Source organism: Clupea harengus, chromosome 23 (assembly GCF_900700415.2).
Source record: "Clupea harengus chromosome 23, Ch_v2.0.2, whole genome shotgun sequence".
NCBI lineage: Eukaryota > Metazoa > Chordata > Actinopteri > Clupeiformes > Clupeidae > Clupea > Clupea harengus.
In genome coordinates this window covers 7787342-7804150 of record NC_045174.1, presented here as the reverse complement: position 1 = coordinate 7804150, position 16809 = coordinate 7787342, and the positions used below count along the sequence as shown (strand labels likewise).

At 43.0% G+C, this 16809-nt stretch overlaps 1 protein-coding gene across 2 annotated transcripts in view; it reads right to left on the bottom strand.

Moving 5' to 3' along the window:
• Positions 1-16809, bottom strand: part of abcc3 (ATP-binding cassette, sub-family C (CFTR/MRP), member 3) — a 47207-nt gene that overhangs the window by 19655 nt on the left and 10743 nt on the right. For both annotated transcript variants that reach the window (XM_012814537.3, XM_031561278.2), the window contains exons 2-11: positions 12888-13064; positions 12369-12497; positions 11420-11557; positions 10127-10252; positions 9554-9615; positions 9227-9358; positions 7805-8047; positions 4798-4975; positions 1084-1245; positions 619-711 (exon numbers count right to left, since the gene is read on the bottom strand). In XM_012814537.3, coding sequence (XP_012669991.1) covers positions 619-711; positions 1084-1245; positions 4798-4975; positions 7805-8047; positions 9227-9358; positions 9554-9615; positions 10127-10252; positions 11420-11557; positions 12369-12497; positions 12888-13064 — 1440 coding nt within the window. The remainder of the gene's footprint in view (positions 1-618; positions 712-1083; positions 1246-4797; positions 4976-7804; positions 8048-9226; positions 9359-9553; positions 9616-10126; positions 10253-11419; positions 11558-12368; positions 12498-12887; positions 13065-16809) is intronic.

Here is a 16809-nt window from a genome sequence, read left to right as displayed (position 1 = left end):
ACTTTCACAAACTATTCTTTGTTCATAGTATATTTTGAAAAGAAAAATATTTCCACAGTAGACCATTAAAGCTATACAGAACTATTAAAATGGTCAGGCAAAAGCTTGTAGCACATGATTCATTTAAAACAAATTATCCATATTCCACCTATCAGCTATCGCCTTTCAAGTGCTTAAGCCCTTTGAGCGATTACTCCAAGAATTATATCACATTTTATTTTCATACAGGTTGATCTTGCTACACAAGAGGTACTTTTCTGAGAAGCATGGCTTAATTTGCCTAAATTGTATTAGTGAGATGAAATAGCAACTTGCAAATGGGATTATGGCAGTATGTTTTATAACTGTGCTATTTTTTGTACATTTGTATGTACAAATGACCATGAACAAAGTGTCCCACTATTCAATGTTTTGCTGTTGTAAATTACTGATGCATTTTTTAAACATCACAGAAGGCCATCTGAAAAGATTCATCTGCTAGGCCTACATGATGAAACACTACTCAATGACAGTCTATTCACTGATCAACATCATCACCAAGTGGCAGAATTCTGGATGGCCTCACAAAGTTTCTCTCACCAAAACTCAAAGGGCTGAGTTGTAGGAAAAGTTAATTACCTGGTAAGCTCTGGTTTTCATGGCAATGCCTGCATTGAGTGGGATGAGCAGAACCATCACTGCAACTCCAGCCAGGACAGACGGCCCCAAATTCTACTTGACACAAACACAAACACTATATTACATTACATTATATGGAAGGAATTAAAACAAGTGTCAGGCTTTTTTTTCATTGAATTTCATCAGTGAATGTGAATTAAATAACAATGTCTGAGAAAAAGAGGGAGAGTGGAGAGGAGTGGCATACAGTCAGTATTGGTTTTGGTTGGACAGTGGTAGTTATACTGAGACAGGTAGTTTTGGTGGAACAGAGGTAGGTCTGGGGAGATATAGGTGTTACAGGTATTTCTGGTGAGATATTGGTGGGACACAGGTAGTTCGGGTGAGATATGGGTGGGACACAGGTAGTTCTGTGAGACATACAGTAAGTAACGTTGGTACGGTACTGATCCTTGTGGGCTGTACCTGCCAGAGGAAGAAGAGTGCCAGCACTATCTGCAGCGGAGCGGACCACAGCATGTTGAGGAATGTCGTGAGGTCCATGAAGCGCTGGGCGTCCACAGACATCAGGTTCACCACCTCACCCACTGTCGATGACCGCTTTGCCGCATTCGTGATGACCAGCGACTAGAAGACAGACGGTTTTTATAGTTAGTACCTTCCTTTTAATGCCATTCTTTCTATCTTTCTTTCTCACTTTTCATTCATTCATTCATTCATTCATTTAGTCTGTAATATACTTACTCATTTCGATCCCTCATTTATCCAAAATTCTTCACATAATTCAATAACACCTCCCTTCAATAATCAGTTTAAGGAGAAGTCAAGGGAGAAATGTTGTCTCCTTTGATACATCTGTCAGCACTTTTCTCCCACCATTCAGACTTAATCAGTGCAATCAATCACACGCTTTTAACACAAAATGTGAGACACCGCCACTGGCCTCCACTGCAAATTTACCATCTACAATTCAATATATTAATACATAATACAATTCAATACATTATAGACACGTCAAGCTGGCTTAGAAAGACAATTTCTTGGGGAATGTTGCTTCTGCACTTTTGCTCATTAATTAGCGAGTCATTGTGATATTCTCAGATGACAACATCTGCTGTAACCACAACAACGGCATATGAACAAAAAGCATGAAAAAGACAGACAAGGCCACAATTAGCACACGGTGGATTCATGTCCCCGGTCCAAGGTTTAATAGGTGCTATGTAACAGAAAAATCTGTTTGAGTGAGTGGAATTGTGAAGTAGAGTATAAGGCATAAGAAGCTCAGCTATCAGAAGGTAACTGTAATATGATACTAGACTGTTACAGGAGGTACACACACACACACACACTCTCTCTCTCTCTCTCTCTCTCACACACACACACACACACACTCGCCTCGTATAGACAAAACACTACCTGTCTTGCTAACCTTGCTATGTGTACAGTAAGAGAAAAGTGGCGGCAAAATAAATTAACCAATCTCCACTTGCCAACCTCGTTCTCTCACTTTCTCTACCAGTTCCTTATACTTTAGCTTCTTCCTTTCAAAGACTTACTCAATCGCATCCTCAAAGGGAATCATTAACTCAAAGTAAACAATGCGCTCACACTCAGAATACTACCATGTCTGATCTCATAGCAGTCACAACAATACACTGTGGACCTTGAAGTTGCCTTCCAACATCATCTCAAATCCCCCACTTTGCTCTTTGCCAGTCCTGTTTGTACGCGCCTGGTGTCATTAACCAGCAAAGGATTAACCGCAACTTGTTTATTCTCAAACAAACACGGCAATGATTTTAAAACCTGATTATGTCTCCATGTGTAGTGACCCTGGGTCAAGCTAGTTTTCCATCCAGACAGAATATGTTTTGATGAGACACCACAATGCATATCATGCAAGTGGCTCCAACAATGAATTTGCTGCGGTTAGCATTGACGGGAATTCTCAGGCCGACACTCTTTTAGACAAAAGACCACGAGGCGAATAAAAGATTTGTATTTCAAGGTGCTCCTGCAGGGAGTCAATTCCAACATCAGGTAGAGGCAGGCAAAGACTAAAGAGGCATCACAGGGTTACAGGTTAAATACCAGTCAATCATGGGAGGTTACATTGGGGGTGATAGGTCAACATTGGGGATGTTTCCACAGGTCAAGGTTGGGAAGGGGAGGTGACCTTCCTACGGAAGGTTCCGGAACACGCACACAAAGGCAAGATGGTGGACAGATGATGTGTATCCCTCCACCTAGGGCAGGCAGGCAGGATGTCTGCTGGGGTGTCAAGAGCATACATTCATGAGGCCTACTTAGCATAGGCCATGGTTGTGGCTTCCCAGGGGTGTGCCCAGACTGTCAATACACATGGCACACACACACACACACACACACACACACACACACACACACACACACACACACACACACACACACACACACACACACACACACACAGGAGAACATACTTGCAATGCGATGGTAAGTATATAAATTAATGGTAATATCAATTTCCATCAGCATCCATCGCCCACAATTCTCTCGAGCGGATCTCCCTCTTCTCAACATTACACCACCAGTTTATCCATTGCCCTTGCGTTGCCTGTGAAGCTGCTGCTGCTTATCTAGTTTCCTGTTCTTGCTCGCGAACAAAGCTGGTTACCATCTGCCTCCTCTACAGTGATGTAATCTTACCCCATGCTTTTCCTACTGCCACCAAACCCAAACCCTACTCCTCCACTCTCCACTGTACCGTCCCAATGATATCCCTCTGCTGTAATGCTCTTGTGCATCTTGAACCGGTTACCGTGGTTTCCACTTCTTCCTTGTTTTCACCGTTGGAGCAGTGTTCTTGATCCTTAGACTGAGGCAATGTCATAGGCTGGCCTGAGCACTTGAACTTCTCCACCAAGCTAGTCATTGGCAACTCTAAAATTGCTTTTACATACAATGCTACAGTATTTAGACAATTTGGCACCCCAAGCCATTACCTAACTGCTTATTCATGCTCCTCTCAAATTTCTCCACCTTTGAAATAGCTAGTTAAATTCATATTTACCAGGCAAGAAGGTCTTATCGATGGTATAGATAGCCATAATAATGAATTCTCGGTCACTCATTGCAATTGCACCACCTGCCTAAACGCTTCACAGGTTAGGTCTTAAGTCCAAAAGACTTAGGTCTATGTATGTCCAAATGGTCTGACATTTCATTTGAGAGAAAAAGAGACTTCAGCCCAGTCCAACGATGACTGAACAATGAGCAAAGGTGAGCACCAGTCCGTGCATTGACATAGGCCAGACTGCAAAAGTTTGCTAATGAACCACACACTTCTCCAACAACCGCAAACTGCTCTGTTTTGTCACTAATATGAAGAAAACGTTCTTTCGTCACTATCCCAGTGTCCCAACTGCCACCACAGGGCCTGAGAATGTCACAAACTTGTCACAAACTTGGCTCTTTGGGTGGGTGCATTAAAGGTTTTATTCAGCACTCTCGTGGTTAATGTAATGGTTACAAAACAAAGCTAATGTTAGATAAAGAATAAGGTCAATACAGCTATTGTTAAGTGCTAACAAATCAGGAAGTCAATTTGGGATAGCAGGTTCAAGTCTAAGTGTGAAAAGGAATTCACAAGTGGCAAAAATGAGTTGCTCAATATTTAATGTGACAAGACATGAACATCCTCAAATGTGTCTGGTGCATTGTGCAGCAGTGAAATAATGTGAGCATGAAGTAATCTGAATAACACAGCTAAGTTTCCCCCTAAAGTCTTATTACAGCTCTTCTCAAGAGCCAGCCACTAGAAGAACTCCAACCACCAACCTCAACCACCACAGCAGTGGTCAAAGTAACACCTTATCAAAGAAAATACCAATGGTTTCTCAATGTCATTTACACCTAACAGCACTTAACTGGCGTAATCCGTGGCACTACACTGTAAAGTACCCTCGATGGTACACAGTCGGCTCCTCTTGGTTCACATATTTCTAACCTTTAGAGAACGGAAGAGGTGAACGGTATGTTTACCAAGGAGGAAGAGGTGAACGGTTTGTTTAGCAAGTTGTGGGCTGGTTATAGGGAGGAAGCCAGCCTGGCTCCTGTTCCTTTTTGACAGCACAGAATTTAAACAAGCTGTGTCCAGACTGTGTCCTCTCATCATGAAGTGCCACGGCCTCTTACCTTTCTGTAGATGGCTCCGATGATGGCGGACCGGAGCCGCATCCCGGTAACGAAGCAGTACTGGAAGTGCTGGTGCAGGATGATGGTCTGCAAGATGGCGCAGCCGAACATGAGAAAGGCCAGGGCGAAGCCCCACCATGATGGCGCGTCCTTTTTCTTGATGAAGGAGATAAGCGAGCTGTTGACAGACAAACACCAAATGTGTTCACCGAACTGGTTTTAGGGACATGGCACATATTCAATGAGATGGCGGAAAAAACACATTCAATGAGATGGCAGGACTCGATGAGATGGCAGGACTCAGAGCATTAGTTTCGAATATCACAGTGGTGTTTTGTTGCGTTCTGTTTTCTTTATCGAGATGGGATACGACAGATGACCTTTCGACATGAAAATATACCAGAACGTAAGGCTGCTAGCACCACTCATTTTATGCTTTTTTTTTTCCATATGACTGATAGGCTGTCAAACAGGGAAAGTATTTACTTGACTGAAGGGCTCACTACATTCAAATTGGTCCATGTTCCCTGAAAAGTCGTGGTAACAAATTTGCATGGCTTCTTTGCATGGCAAAACAACCTAGACGTTGCCGGGAGCTGGCGCCAGGAGCGAAGACAAAGGATGAACAGAACTTAAATGGCTCCAGGGCATCTCTAATAAAAAAACACATAATTTCCTTCTATGTTTCCTTAAACAAATGCTGCTACCTCAGTGTACCACTGTTTAGTGACCACAACAGGTGTATTTACATGCTCGTCTGAAAGCAGAAGGCAATCTGATGTGCAAATAGAGGCCATGGGCTTAAAGTTGCAAATGAGAAGTATTCGATTCAATAATTTAACCCTGCATTGAATGAATGAATGAATGGATTCAATTTGTACGGTGAGGTTTCCACATCAGTTGAAAGATGGCCAAAAACATATCCATCCAGACACTCTCATAGACTGACATTCGACATTTACAGAACGGTAAGAACTTTCTCCCCTCTGTGCCTGAGACAAACCTGTAGAGCCAGTAGTGAGGGAAGAGATTGGTTTGCCCTTCTTCATATTAGTCATAGCTGCTCTTTAGGGAAATGTGGGTCAGTGTGCATTCCCTAGTCTGGAAACACTTTCCCTCTTTGGGGCAACTCATCCATCACATATAAAAACGAATTTTTATACTTGTGTTTTACGTGGCATAATTCATATAAGAGCACTTAATATGTGTATATCCATATGTTAATATAAATATATATATATATAAATAAAAATAAATATATATATATATATATACACACACACACACACACACATACATACATACATACAGTATATACACATCTATATACAGTGGGGAAAATAAGTATTTGAACCCCTGCCGATTTCGCAAGTTTGGCCACTTGCAAAGAAATGTGTGATCTATAATTGTAATGGTAGGTGTATTTTAACAGTGAGAAATAGAATATCAACAAACAAATCCAGAAAACTGCATTGTATAACATTTATGACTTTATTTGTATTTGATGCAGAAAATAAGTATTTGAACCCCCAAGCAAACAGCAAGAATTCTGGCTCCCAATGACCAGTTATGTGCCCAAGAAGCACACAGATTAGTCCTCATTAGGCCTAACAAGGTACACCTGATCTCAACTGGTGACGTGTATAAAAGAAACCTGTCCAAAGAATCATACTTCACACCTTCAACCTCACCACCATGGGCAAGACCAAAGAGTTGACCAAGGACGTCAGAGATAAGATTGTAGACCTGCACAAGGCTGGAATGGGTTACAAAACCATCGGCAAGCAGCTTGGTGAGAAGCAGACAACTATTGGTGCGATTATTCGTAAATGGAAGCAACACCAAACAACTGTCAATCGCTCTAGGTCTGGGGCTCCATGCAAGATATCCCCTCGTGCGGTATCGGTGATCATCCGAAAGGTGCAGAATAACCCCAGAAATACACAGGGGGAGCTTGTGAATGATCCCAAGGCAGCTGGGACCACATTCACCAAGAAAACCATTGGCAACACACTACGCCGCAATGGTTTGAAGTACTGCAGCACTCGCAAGGTCCCCCTGCTCAAGGAAGCACATGTACAGGGCCGTCTGAAGTTTGCCAATGAACACTTGAATGATTCTAAGGAGGATTGGGAAACAGGATGTGGTCAGATGAGACCAAAATCAAGCTATTTGGCATCAACTCGACTTGCTGCGTTTGGAGGGGGAAGAATGCTGAATATGACCCCAAGAACACCGTCCCCACCGTCAAGCATGGAGGTGGAAACATTATGCTTTGGGGCTGTTTCTCTGCCAAGGGTACAGGACGACTCCACTGCATCGAGGGGACTATGGATGGGGCCATGTAACGTGGAATATTGGGCTTGAACCTCATTCCCTCATTCCCTCCCATTGAAAACGCAACCTTAAGGATTTGGAGTGGATCTGCAAAGAGGAGTGGACCAAAATCCCTCCTGAGATGTGTGTAAACCTGGTGACCAACTACAAGAAAAGTCTGACGTCTGTGCTTGCCAACAAGGGTTATTCCACCAAGTACTAAGTCATGTTTTGCTAGGGGTTCAAATACTTTTTTTCTGCATCAAATGCAAATTAAGTCATAAATGTTATAAAATGCAGTTTTCTGGATTTTTTTGTTGATATTCTGTTTCACTGTTGAAATACACCTAATATTACAATTATAGATCACACATTTCTTTGCAAGTGGCCAAACTTGCGAAATCAGCAGGGGTTCAAATACTTATTTTTCCCACTGAACATATACATTTACATATGTGTATGTGCAGGTTCTTTATATTGTGTTCTGTGGTCTTAATATGAGCATACTTTATACTGTTTACACTGTACTTTATATAAGTGTGTTTTTATATCGTGTACTGCATAGTTCCTGTGTACAATGTATGAGTGTACTTCATAATGATCACCATCAGTGTGCTTTATATTGAACACTGCATACTTTATATGAGACACTGGTTCATATGAGACTTGCATTAGTTAGCTTGTGCTTTACCTAAGGAGCTGTGGGTTGACGAAGGTGATGAGATCCTGTAGAAGCTTGTAGGCCGAGCCAATGAGGAAGTAGGGTCCGAAAGCGCGCAGCAGCGAGCGCAGGAAGGAGGGCTGGCGGGACGCCTTCTGTTTGGACAGCAGGACCTCCACCTCCTCTGGGTTTCCGTTGCCGGAGGCCACGTGGTTGTTGGTGCCGTCCGAGGGCACTTTGGAGTACAGGGCCTGGGTCTGCTTGTCTTGCTGGCTGCACATGAGAGGGTGGCGCGAAAAGACAAGAACAAGAGTGCCTTTCAGTTCGCGCACTTTCATTTTGAAGTTCTTGCTTACTTTTTGCGGAGGGATGTGAAACCAGCAACGCTGATTTTTTTTTGTTTTATTTTGAAATGAGGAATGACTTACAGGATTAACAACATGAGTTTTTATATATATATATATATATATATATGCAGGTCTCTCGTTAAATAAGCTTAGCCCTCTTGTCAGTTTCAAGTTACAACACTTTGTTGAAAGTAGGAAGACCCCCCCCCCCCCCTTCAATTCTACCAAGAAATAACACCACAAGGAACTCAAAGAGAAAGAAAGGAGGGAGAGGGTAAAACAATGCGGTGGGCTGAAGTTAAGGGAACACACCCATTTCATGGGTCAAGCATGCAAAGAAAAAGACCTCTGTTTGTACAGTGGGTTCCATTTTGTGAGGCTGCAGGAACCCCCTATTGATTGGGTGTTTTGCTCAAATGCGATCTTGATATTAATCCGAGTGGCTTAAATGCCAAGGCTCTCTGTTAAACCCCATTCACACACACATGCTTTAAAGCTTGTTTCTACAAGCCCCTCTACCTCCTTTGATGTACTTCACTGGCTTTCACGTCCAACTGAATAAGAACAAACAAAGACGATGAAGTTCAATGTTTTTTCATTATCTTACTCCATGTGAATATGGGGCACTGCAGTCAACTCAAGACATTAACCGTGGGTGACCCTCACACCTTTTATCGTTCACTTAAAACAGGAAGCATATCTAAGAAACGCCTTATCACAAAGAGGAAGTTCATGGGAGAATAATATTATTCAAAGATAATATTAACACTGATCAAGAATAGCAAATTATATGCTACATGATATGAATCTATCTCCTGGGAACTACACATTTGAATCGAATTCATCTTTTTAGCATCATTTTTGTTCCTTGTGCATACTCATATCATTTTACATGTTTGTGATATTGATTTGCCCTCAAGACCTCTTCAGCTATACGAGGACATCATTAGTTTCACAAGTTTTAACAGTGTTGTCTTAAAGGTTGTTTTCACAGTTTTAAACTCGTTTTAATGTGTGAATTTAAACTCGAATACCACATGCAGAGTAAATGGACTTTTGGGGTTTGTTTTGCAAAACAGACTGGACAGTGTGGTGTGACCTGTACCTTTGTATTCGGGCCTTTTCCACCTCCCATTCGTTCAGCAGCTTGGACACTATGCCCTCTGACCTGTCTAGCTTGTTGAGAGACCACAGGTCTTTGCTTTCCAGGGGAGATTTGTAACCCTGGATAGCCATTCTATTACACAGGGAAATAAAAGGCAAAGGCATTTATTACAGAAGCCGGAGAGGAGCTCTCAGTAACAGTAAGGACCTATGGAACATAAATATAATATAAGATTCAGTACATTCCTGAGGTCTCCATGGTGTAGCATTAAAGAGAGCTATGAATAATTCAAGATCAATGGAAATACATGGAGTGAAAGAATCCTACCTTGTGAACCACCAAAACGTCATGGTGGAGAGGAAGCCAGCACTATACTCAGGACAAGGATTCTACAAAGAGAACAGGATGCTAGTTTATACAACATAGAAGTATACAAATATAATATGGCAGTCATAGCAGGATTTCCCAATGTTGGACAATTAAATCAACACGTTGTGAATGGTAGTAATCACTCTGTGAATGGTAGTAATCCAGTAATCCAAAGTAATCCAGATGAAATTAAATCAAAGGCATTTTCTGAACCAAACCAGGAAAGATGTACACATGGTTAGCTTTTAAAAGGTCATGCTAGCATATTGTTTCTGCAGATTTTGTTCCATGTGTGTTTCATGATTATATTCAGAATACCCGAGTCAGTTCTGGGGATAACAGGAAATAGGATAATAATTAACCTAATCGATTATACATACACACTCACATACAAACAGTACACAAACACACACACACACAAACACATGCATAGTACACACACACACACACACACACACACACACACACACACACACACAAACACACACACACACACAGTACACAAACAGACAAACACACACACACACTCACGGGGTCTGTGACCACATCGGAGAAGTGGGGCGGCTTCTCGCTGAAGCAGGAGAGAATCAGTTCAGCCAGGATGAGTCCAAAGTAAATGTAGAATGTGGTGAACCGCAGCTTGTCTGCAATCTCCTCCTGAAGAAAATAAAATGGGCAATTAACGATTCTGCTCATCACAAGGTCCGCTGCCATTTAAGCCCTCCGTGTCATTTTAGGTCTGATCTGTATTTATAGAGTCTTGCTGATGCGTTTGAATATAGAGCAATCAGCCTCATCTGTGCCACGGTCAAATGAGAAAATCAAGTTAAAGGCAGAGCCCGTCTTGGTCACCATCGCCGAAGCGCTCCATCAAACTGCGTTCTCATGACACGTCGATATTTTTGAGCCTCTCCAATCAGTTGACTGGACAGATCTGATTAAAAATCAGCGGTTACTGAAGCCGGTGGCCTTGAACGCACCTCACCCCTCCCCACCCCCCTGGCCTCCCCCCCCCACCCCCCTTAAAAGAGTGTGTCCTGACACCACGGGCCCTGTAGGTTAGGTTAGATAAGCTGAAGTGAGGAGCAGTGCGCCGAGACAACGGCACCACTATTCTCCGCGCTGAGCAGTCTTTGTCCCCAATTGACCTCCTCACTCACCGAAGGACTGCACTGACACTCAGAATGGAGAGAAGGAAAGAGAGAGAGGGAGCGAGGGGAAGGAGAGGAGGAAGGGGGGGAATGGGAGCAAGAGAGGGAGGGGGAGGGGGGAATGACAGACCAACATGAAAAACAGAGGGAGATGGAAGAATGGCAAAAGAAAGCCGAAAGGGGGGAAAACCAAGAGGAGGAGAAAAAAAAAAAAGATGAAAAATTGATACTGTCAGTAACCTCACATGGTCCCTTCGATGCTGAGCGCGCTCTCAACGGAGATGAAAGGTCCAGGGAACACATGAAAGACCTACTGTAAATACTCAGTATCATTCCCCCCACAGAACAAGGATGTCCGTTTGGATCCCCCAACACCCTATGAAAGCTATAGAAATTCTTGAGGAATATGGGATTTATTTCCCGACGTTCTATTTTGGAACATGGCTACAGGCTCAGAACATGGGCTCAGGAGCTCCAGAGTGCCAATGAACAGATGCACTCTAACTTGACCCCCTTTTTATGAAGCACCTGCACACTGGTGCTAACTGGGCACGCTGCTGCAAACACAGAAGCAGGTTGTTGACCCAGCCACGAGACACGAGATGCCCCAAAAACATGAGACTACGGCAGATGATCATGATACGGTGCCAGCAGTCTGCCACATGGCAATCACCTTGTGAGACGCCTGGAGGATCTTGGAGCGGAAAGGCACAATAGCACACAGCACTGACAACGCCCAGAAGATGAAAAGGACCCCCGAGGACTGGACTCCCTTGAGGCGCTCAAACTGGATCAGGAAGGTTACCAGGAGCTGGAGGAAACCAAACAAAAGACAGGGGGAAATGGTGAATGAAATTGGATGCTACTTTGCTAATGTAAAGCTAAATTCAATCAAAGCAAAGTCTCTGGATGAAATTGCCAGAGACACATGGATTGAGTATACCCTCTTGAAATACAATTACAAGAAATGGCAGCCCCGAAAAAATACTGTGTGCGGGTAAATTCCTAACTGTTTTATAACTGTGTCAAATTTCTATCTGGTTTCCATCTAAATGATGCAGGACTTCAAGCAGAGCAAAACATGCTAATCTTTACTGTACAGAGCATGTCATTTAGCGATGTTATGTAAACTAAGCAAAAATACAAATCAAGCATGACTGAATTAATTGCTTTCCCCTCCATGAACTTAACCAGGAAGGAGGTTTGGTGAAACCTATAATGTAAACCTGTAAACAAATTACCCTTCCTGAAACAGGTTAGACAGCAGCGCTTTGCACACGTACTGCTGTATCTTTCAGCCAGATCTATCACCAGTCCCACCGCAGAGATGGCTGATTTGCTTAATCGCATGCTACAATGGGCCCATACAGCTAACAAACAGTGTCAGGTGTTACTGCACAGAGCCCCTAAAGGCTACATGCTAATCTCTCAGCACTACGGCACAGGGCTACGGCACACCAGAGGCGTTAACTATTAACAAAGTACGCTAACAAAAGGTAACTATGACAGCTGGAATTTGCAGCATACGTGGAATATTAACAGACCATATCCCACTCGCTACATGCTTTCTCTTCAGGGGGGAGCTTGGCCAACTCGGATGCAGTTTGTGTTTCCATACTCACCATCGTCATGCCAACCACCAGTGGCGTGACAAAGAATATGGGGGGTTTGGGTCCAATTCCCTGCTGCATTTCGTGAAACGTGTGGAAGAGGTCCGTCCAGCAAACTATCCACAGTATGAAGCCAAATATCTGCAAAAGACAAAGATCAGTTGGAGGCCAAAGGAGGTAATGGATGTGAGCGGATGCACAGAGAGACTCTCTCCATAAATCTAACAAAAATACACAATCCACAAGGCCTTGGGCCTTGAATTGGAGGGCTACAAGGCTCTCAAGCGCTGACTGATAAACACGAAAGACAGGGTGGAATCGGAATGTGTCTTTTGTCGCATGAGGTCAGACATCAAATCTAAGATTAAATATGTGTGGATACAAGATGAAGAGGCTCTTAGACTTCAGACTCGGACTCCTCGGAGTCTCAGAGATGGAGGTTTCTGTAGTTACACAACATGCCTCTGGGATGTGTATATACATATGGTGTGATCATCACGCCACAGAGCAGCTTAAATGTGCCTTGTTTACCGTTTTGACTCTGTTTAAGATGGACATCATGATGTAGCCCTTGTTGTTCCTCTTGAGGTAGAGGACGTAGAACGGGAAGGCCAACCACAAGTAGACACAGGGTATCCATGACAGCACGGACATCTGAAAACATTCTGAGAGGTCGGGTTGGTCTGTGTACAGGGTCTCATTCGGCTCCTGTACAGACAGAGAGAGAGAGAGAGGGAGGGAGAGAGAGGTAGAGAGAGAAAGAGATGGTCACTTCCACTGGTTTTAACTTCAACCATGGCGACATGGAAGATTCTCAACATGTTTACTGCACAGCCATCCCCTTGGGGAAGTGGCATTCTCATGGGTGGCAATGCCAACCAGTGGGTACGTGTGTGTTTGGTGTCTAACTCCCCCCCACACACACACACACAAAAACATACCTGAATGAAGAGAGCAGATGCATGTCTTATAGGTAAATACAAATCATATTTGTATTAAACATTTGAAAAGCATGGCGGTCGTACAGTGCCATGGCTAACTTTTTAAAGTCCATGCTAGCATATTGTTTGTGCAAATTCTGTACCATGCGCCATAAAACTAATCTCCCATATCTGCGGCTACTTCCCAATTCAGTGTACTTCCCTCTCTCAGGTCTGCATGCTTTACATGATCCATTATGAATGGATGCCTGCCGATTTCCTTGGAAATACATATTTGTATAAAGAATTTTTTTCAGCTGTTGGAATGGAATCATTTCCTGAATATATATTGAGAATATCTGAGCCAGTTCTGTGGATATAAAACTTTACTGACATCAAACAGCCTCAGTTGAAGTTAAACCTTCATACCTTTGCTGTTGTGAGGATAGGCTATCAAAAGGTTAAATAAAAGAGGCCTTTAATACAGAAGGTCCTTGCTGTTTCAAGGTGCTTTCATTGCTCTCCAGCTGGTCTTAGACTGGCCTTACCCTAACCTTGCCTGCAGTTCATGCACCTTACCACAAACAGCGTTAACCTTTTAAGCAGCTTTTCACACAAGACCTAAGGAAATCTACATCACAAGTTTTGACCTTGTGATCAACACTAATGAGGGTTTTGGGGGGGGGCAAGCTAGAGCTGTGCATACAATGCAATTTAAACCCATTTCTTTAAATCATCCATGTTAAGTCAACATACCACGAAGAACGTTGGACCACATCTTGTAAACATGAAGAAACCAACCACTATGAGCAATGCTAAATGTCCCCTCAAGGACTCAAGACACATATCTCATTGCCTTATTGTAATATCAAGTGGAATTACCAATGCCATCGCAATAAAGAAACAGTATTATACTGTTTATAAAAAACAGGATTTTAGGTAGCAATAAATGACAACGCCATTCACAAAATTATACGTTCATTCATTGCTCCTGACCTTCATAAAACACATCTGGTCACATCACATTTCTTTTTGATATTCCCATGAAATTCATTTTTATAGAAGGGCCAAGCCAATGTTTTAAAGGACCATTGTGGCAAAGTCTGAATAAAAAAAAATCTCTACATTTCCCAGGGTCAGACAACGCTTGCATCCACCATCATTTTACTCATGAGTGCAAATATTGCACTGCCCTATTTCAATGAACACACTACAAGTGAGCAAAAATGTTCAACGTGTGCCAATTATCAAATGTACACACATACAATCTATTTGCACCACATTCAAAAGAGTGCAACATCCATTAACGCAAAATGTAAATGTAAACACGCCAAATGATTGTCGGGCCACGTGAACTGATTAGTGCTCGTGTTTATCAACTATAAAGGGCTACCATCTTGGGAACGCCGGCCTGGGCTCCTTATGATAAACTGCCTCCCCCCAGCACACTGCAGTGTAGAGGAAACGTGACCCGTCCCTGTAAATGCACATCAAAAGATAAACACAGCTGCCTGTGTAACCCACTGTCTGACACCACCCGTGTGTGTGTGCGTGTGTGTGTATGTGTGTGTGTATGAATGTGTGTGTGTATGTGCTTGAGTGTCTCTGTGTGCGTGTGTGTGTGTGTGTGTGTGTGTGTCAGAGAAGCAGCTCCAGACTAAGTGAGATCTGAATCTGCTCCCCACAACCACAGCTAGCGACAGACACAGAGAGCCACAGGGGCCCCTAATGGACCTACTGAAACCTCATCAGTCATCTCTGAGCACTGACTCTGGGCACTGACTCTGGGCAAGACCTCATGTCCAGGCATGTACAAGCACATACAGGCTCCCCATACATATCCCTAATGAGCCTTGACTGACTGTGCAGAGTCCCTGAAACAGGGTGATCTTTGCATGTATGTGTGTTTATAATAGCAGTAAATGTTTGAGACTAAGTGAGAAATTCCATTTGAAGCCTTAAAGTCCCCGTCTTCTAGCGTTGTGTTTTTAAAAGCCATTCCCACGCCAGTTTTAAATTTTGTGTAATTCTGTGTATGAATTCTATGGATTCCCTGCTCAGACAGGATATGAGAGCTCAGAGAAGGGCCCAGGCTGGGCTGGTGGCAGGAAGTGCAGGCGTAAACACACAATCACAAGACTCACGGATGGACTCATTGTGTAAATGACACACTTTTATTTTTTTTTAAAGAGAGAAAGAGATGTGGACACTTTCCAAAAAGTTTCCATGCCAAAACTGCCGAAACAGCTCTTTCTGTGTGAACAAGTCCTTGAATTCGCAGATTTCACAACCACATTGTGAACGGCAGTCTCACCACACTTTATACTTCTTTGCTCATTCAGAATATCCTTCCTGGTGAAGAACCACAATTTTCGGACGTCTAGACTTCCATGAGTAATGCTTTTAGTTTTTTCCCCCCAATTTTTGTTGGCTTTTAGAAAGGGCAAAACACAGCGAAATTCGGCGTAGTGATGTGTTTACTGCGTGCTAGGCAACAACAGGACGACAATAGGATGACACAATCCTGTGTAATCAATAATGATGCAATAGCTGCGTTCCGAAGAGTAGTGTTAAGCTTTTGTCCATGACTGTAGTTGGCCTGAAGGTCACCCATTACACTCCTGTATGTATTCTATAACGGGTGCCTTATGCAAATGGTGGCATAGACAACCTGGCAAGCCCGAAGCAGAGAGGTTTCTGAGATGTTTGTTTTGCTCTATGAGTGAGAGAAAAGATAACTTATCGTTCAGTGCAGTGCGGTATTGAATTGCATGTGTAATTTTTACCCTAAATGTGGAAAGTGACAAAGTCATCTGAGGAAATATCGAATGTCAACAACTATTGAAATGTGGTAATGTGGTAATGTGGTAATGTGAAATGTTCGCTCCAAACACACACACACACACACACACACACACACAGATATAATACACATATATTCTCCCCGCTTGAAATGCATTATTGAAGGTTATTTACCTGAAACATCTAGATTTTCAGAAAACCTTACCTTTTCCTAGCTCTCTCTCTATCCTTTTACCCAATATGCAATATGGCCAATATGTCACACATCACAGAAGGCCATTGGGTCTTTTTGTTTGTTAACATGTGCAATGACAAGCCGACCGAACCACAACAAAACGTATTCCTCCGCGCCATTCTTTTGATTCAGCCCTTTTTTTCTCATCACAGGCGTGCAAGACAAATCCTGCCTTTGGCAAACACGCCGATTTCCACAGGGGTGTGACGACAGGTGAGGTGGGGCCGCTGAGATTGATTTCTCACAGCTCTCTAAGACTCGGTGTGTACAAAGGTGAGAGGTTGGTTATCCGAGAGAGGATATAGGCGATTTCCTTTGAGAGTTTACAGGTAACATCAAAGTATTCAGGCATTCAAGTTAAGCCGGTCACTCACATGTGACCGGATAGTATATGTAGGTGTGTCCGAGCCAATAGAAATACTACATTTTACTACACTGAGGTCTAAAGAACATGCCGCCTACAAATGCCACACACCATTCAAACAGGACTGACTGG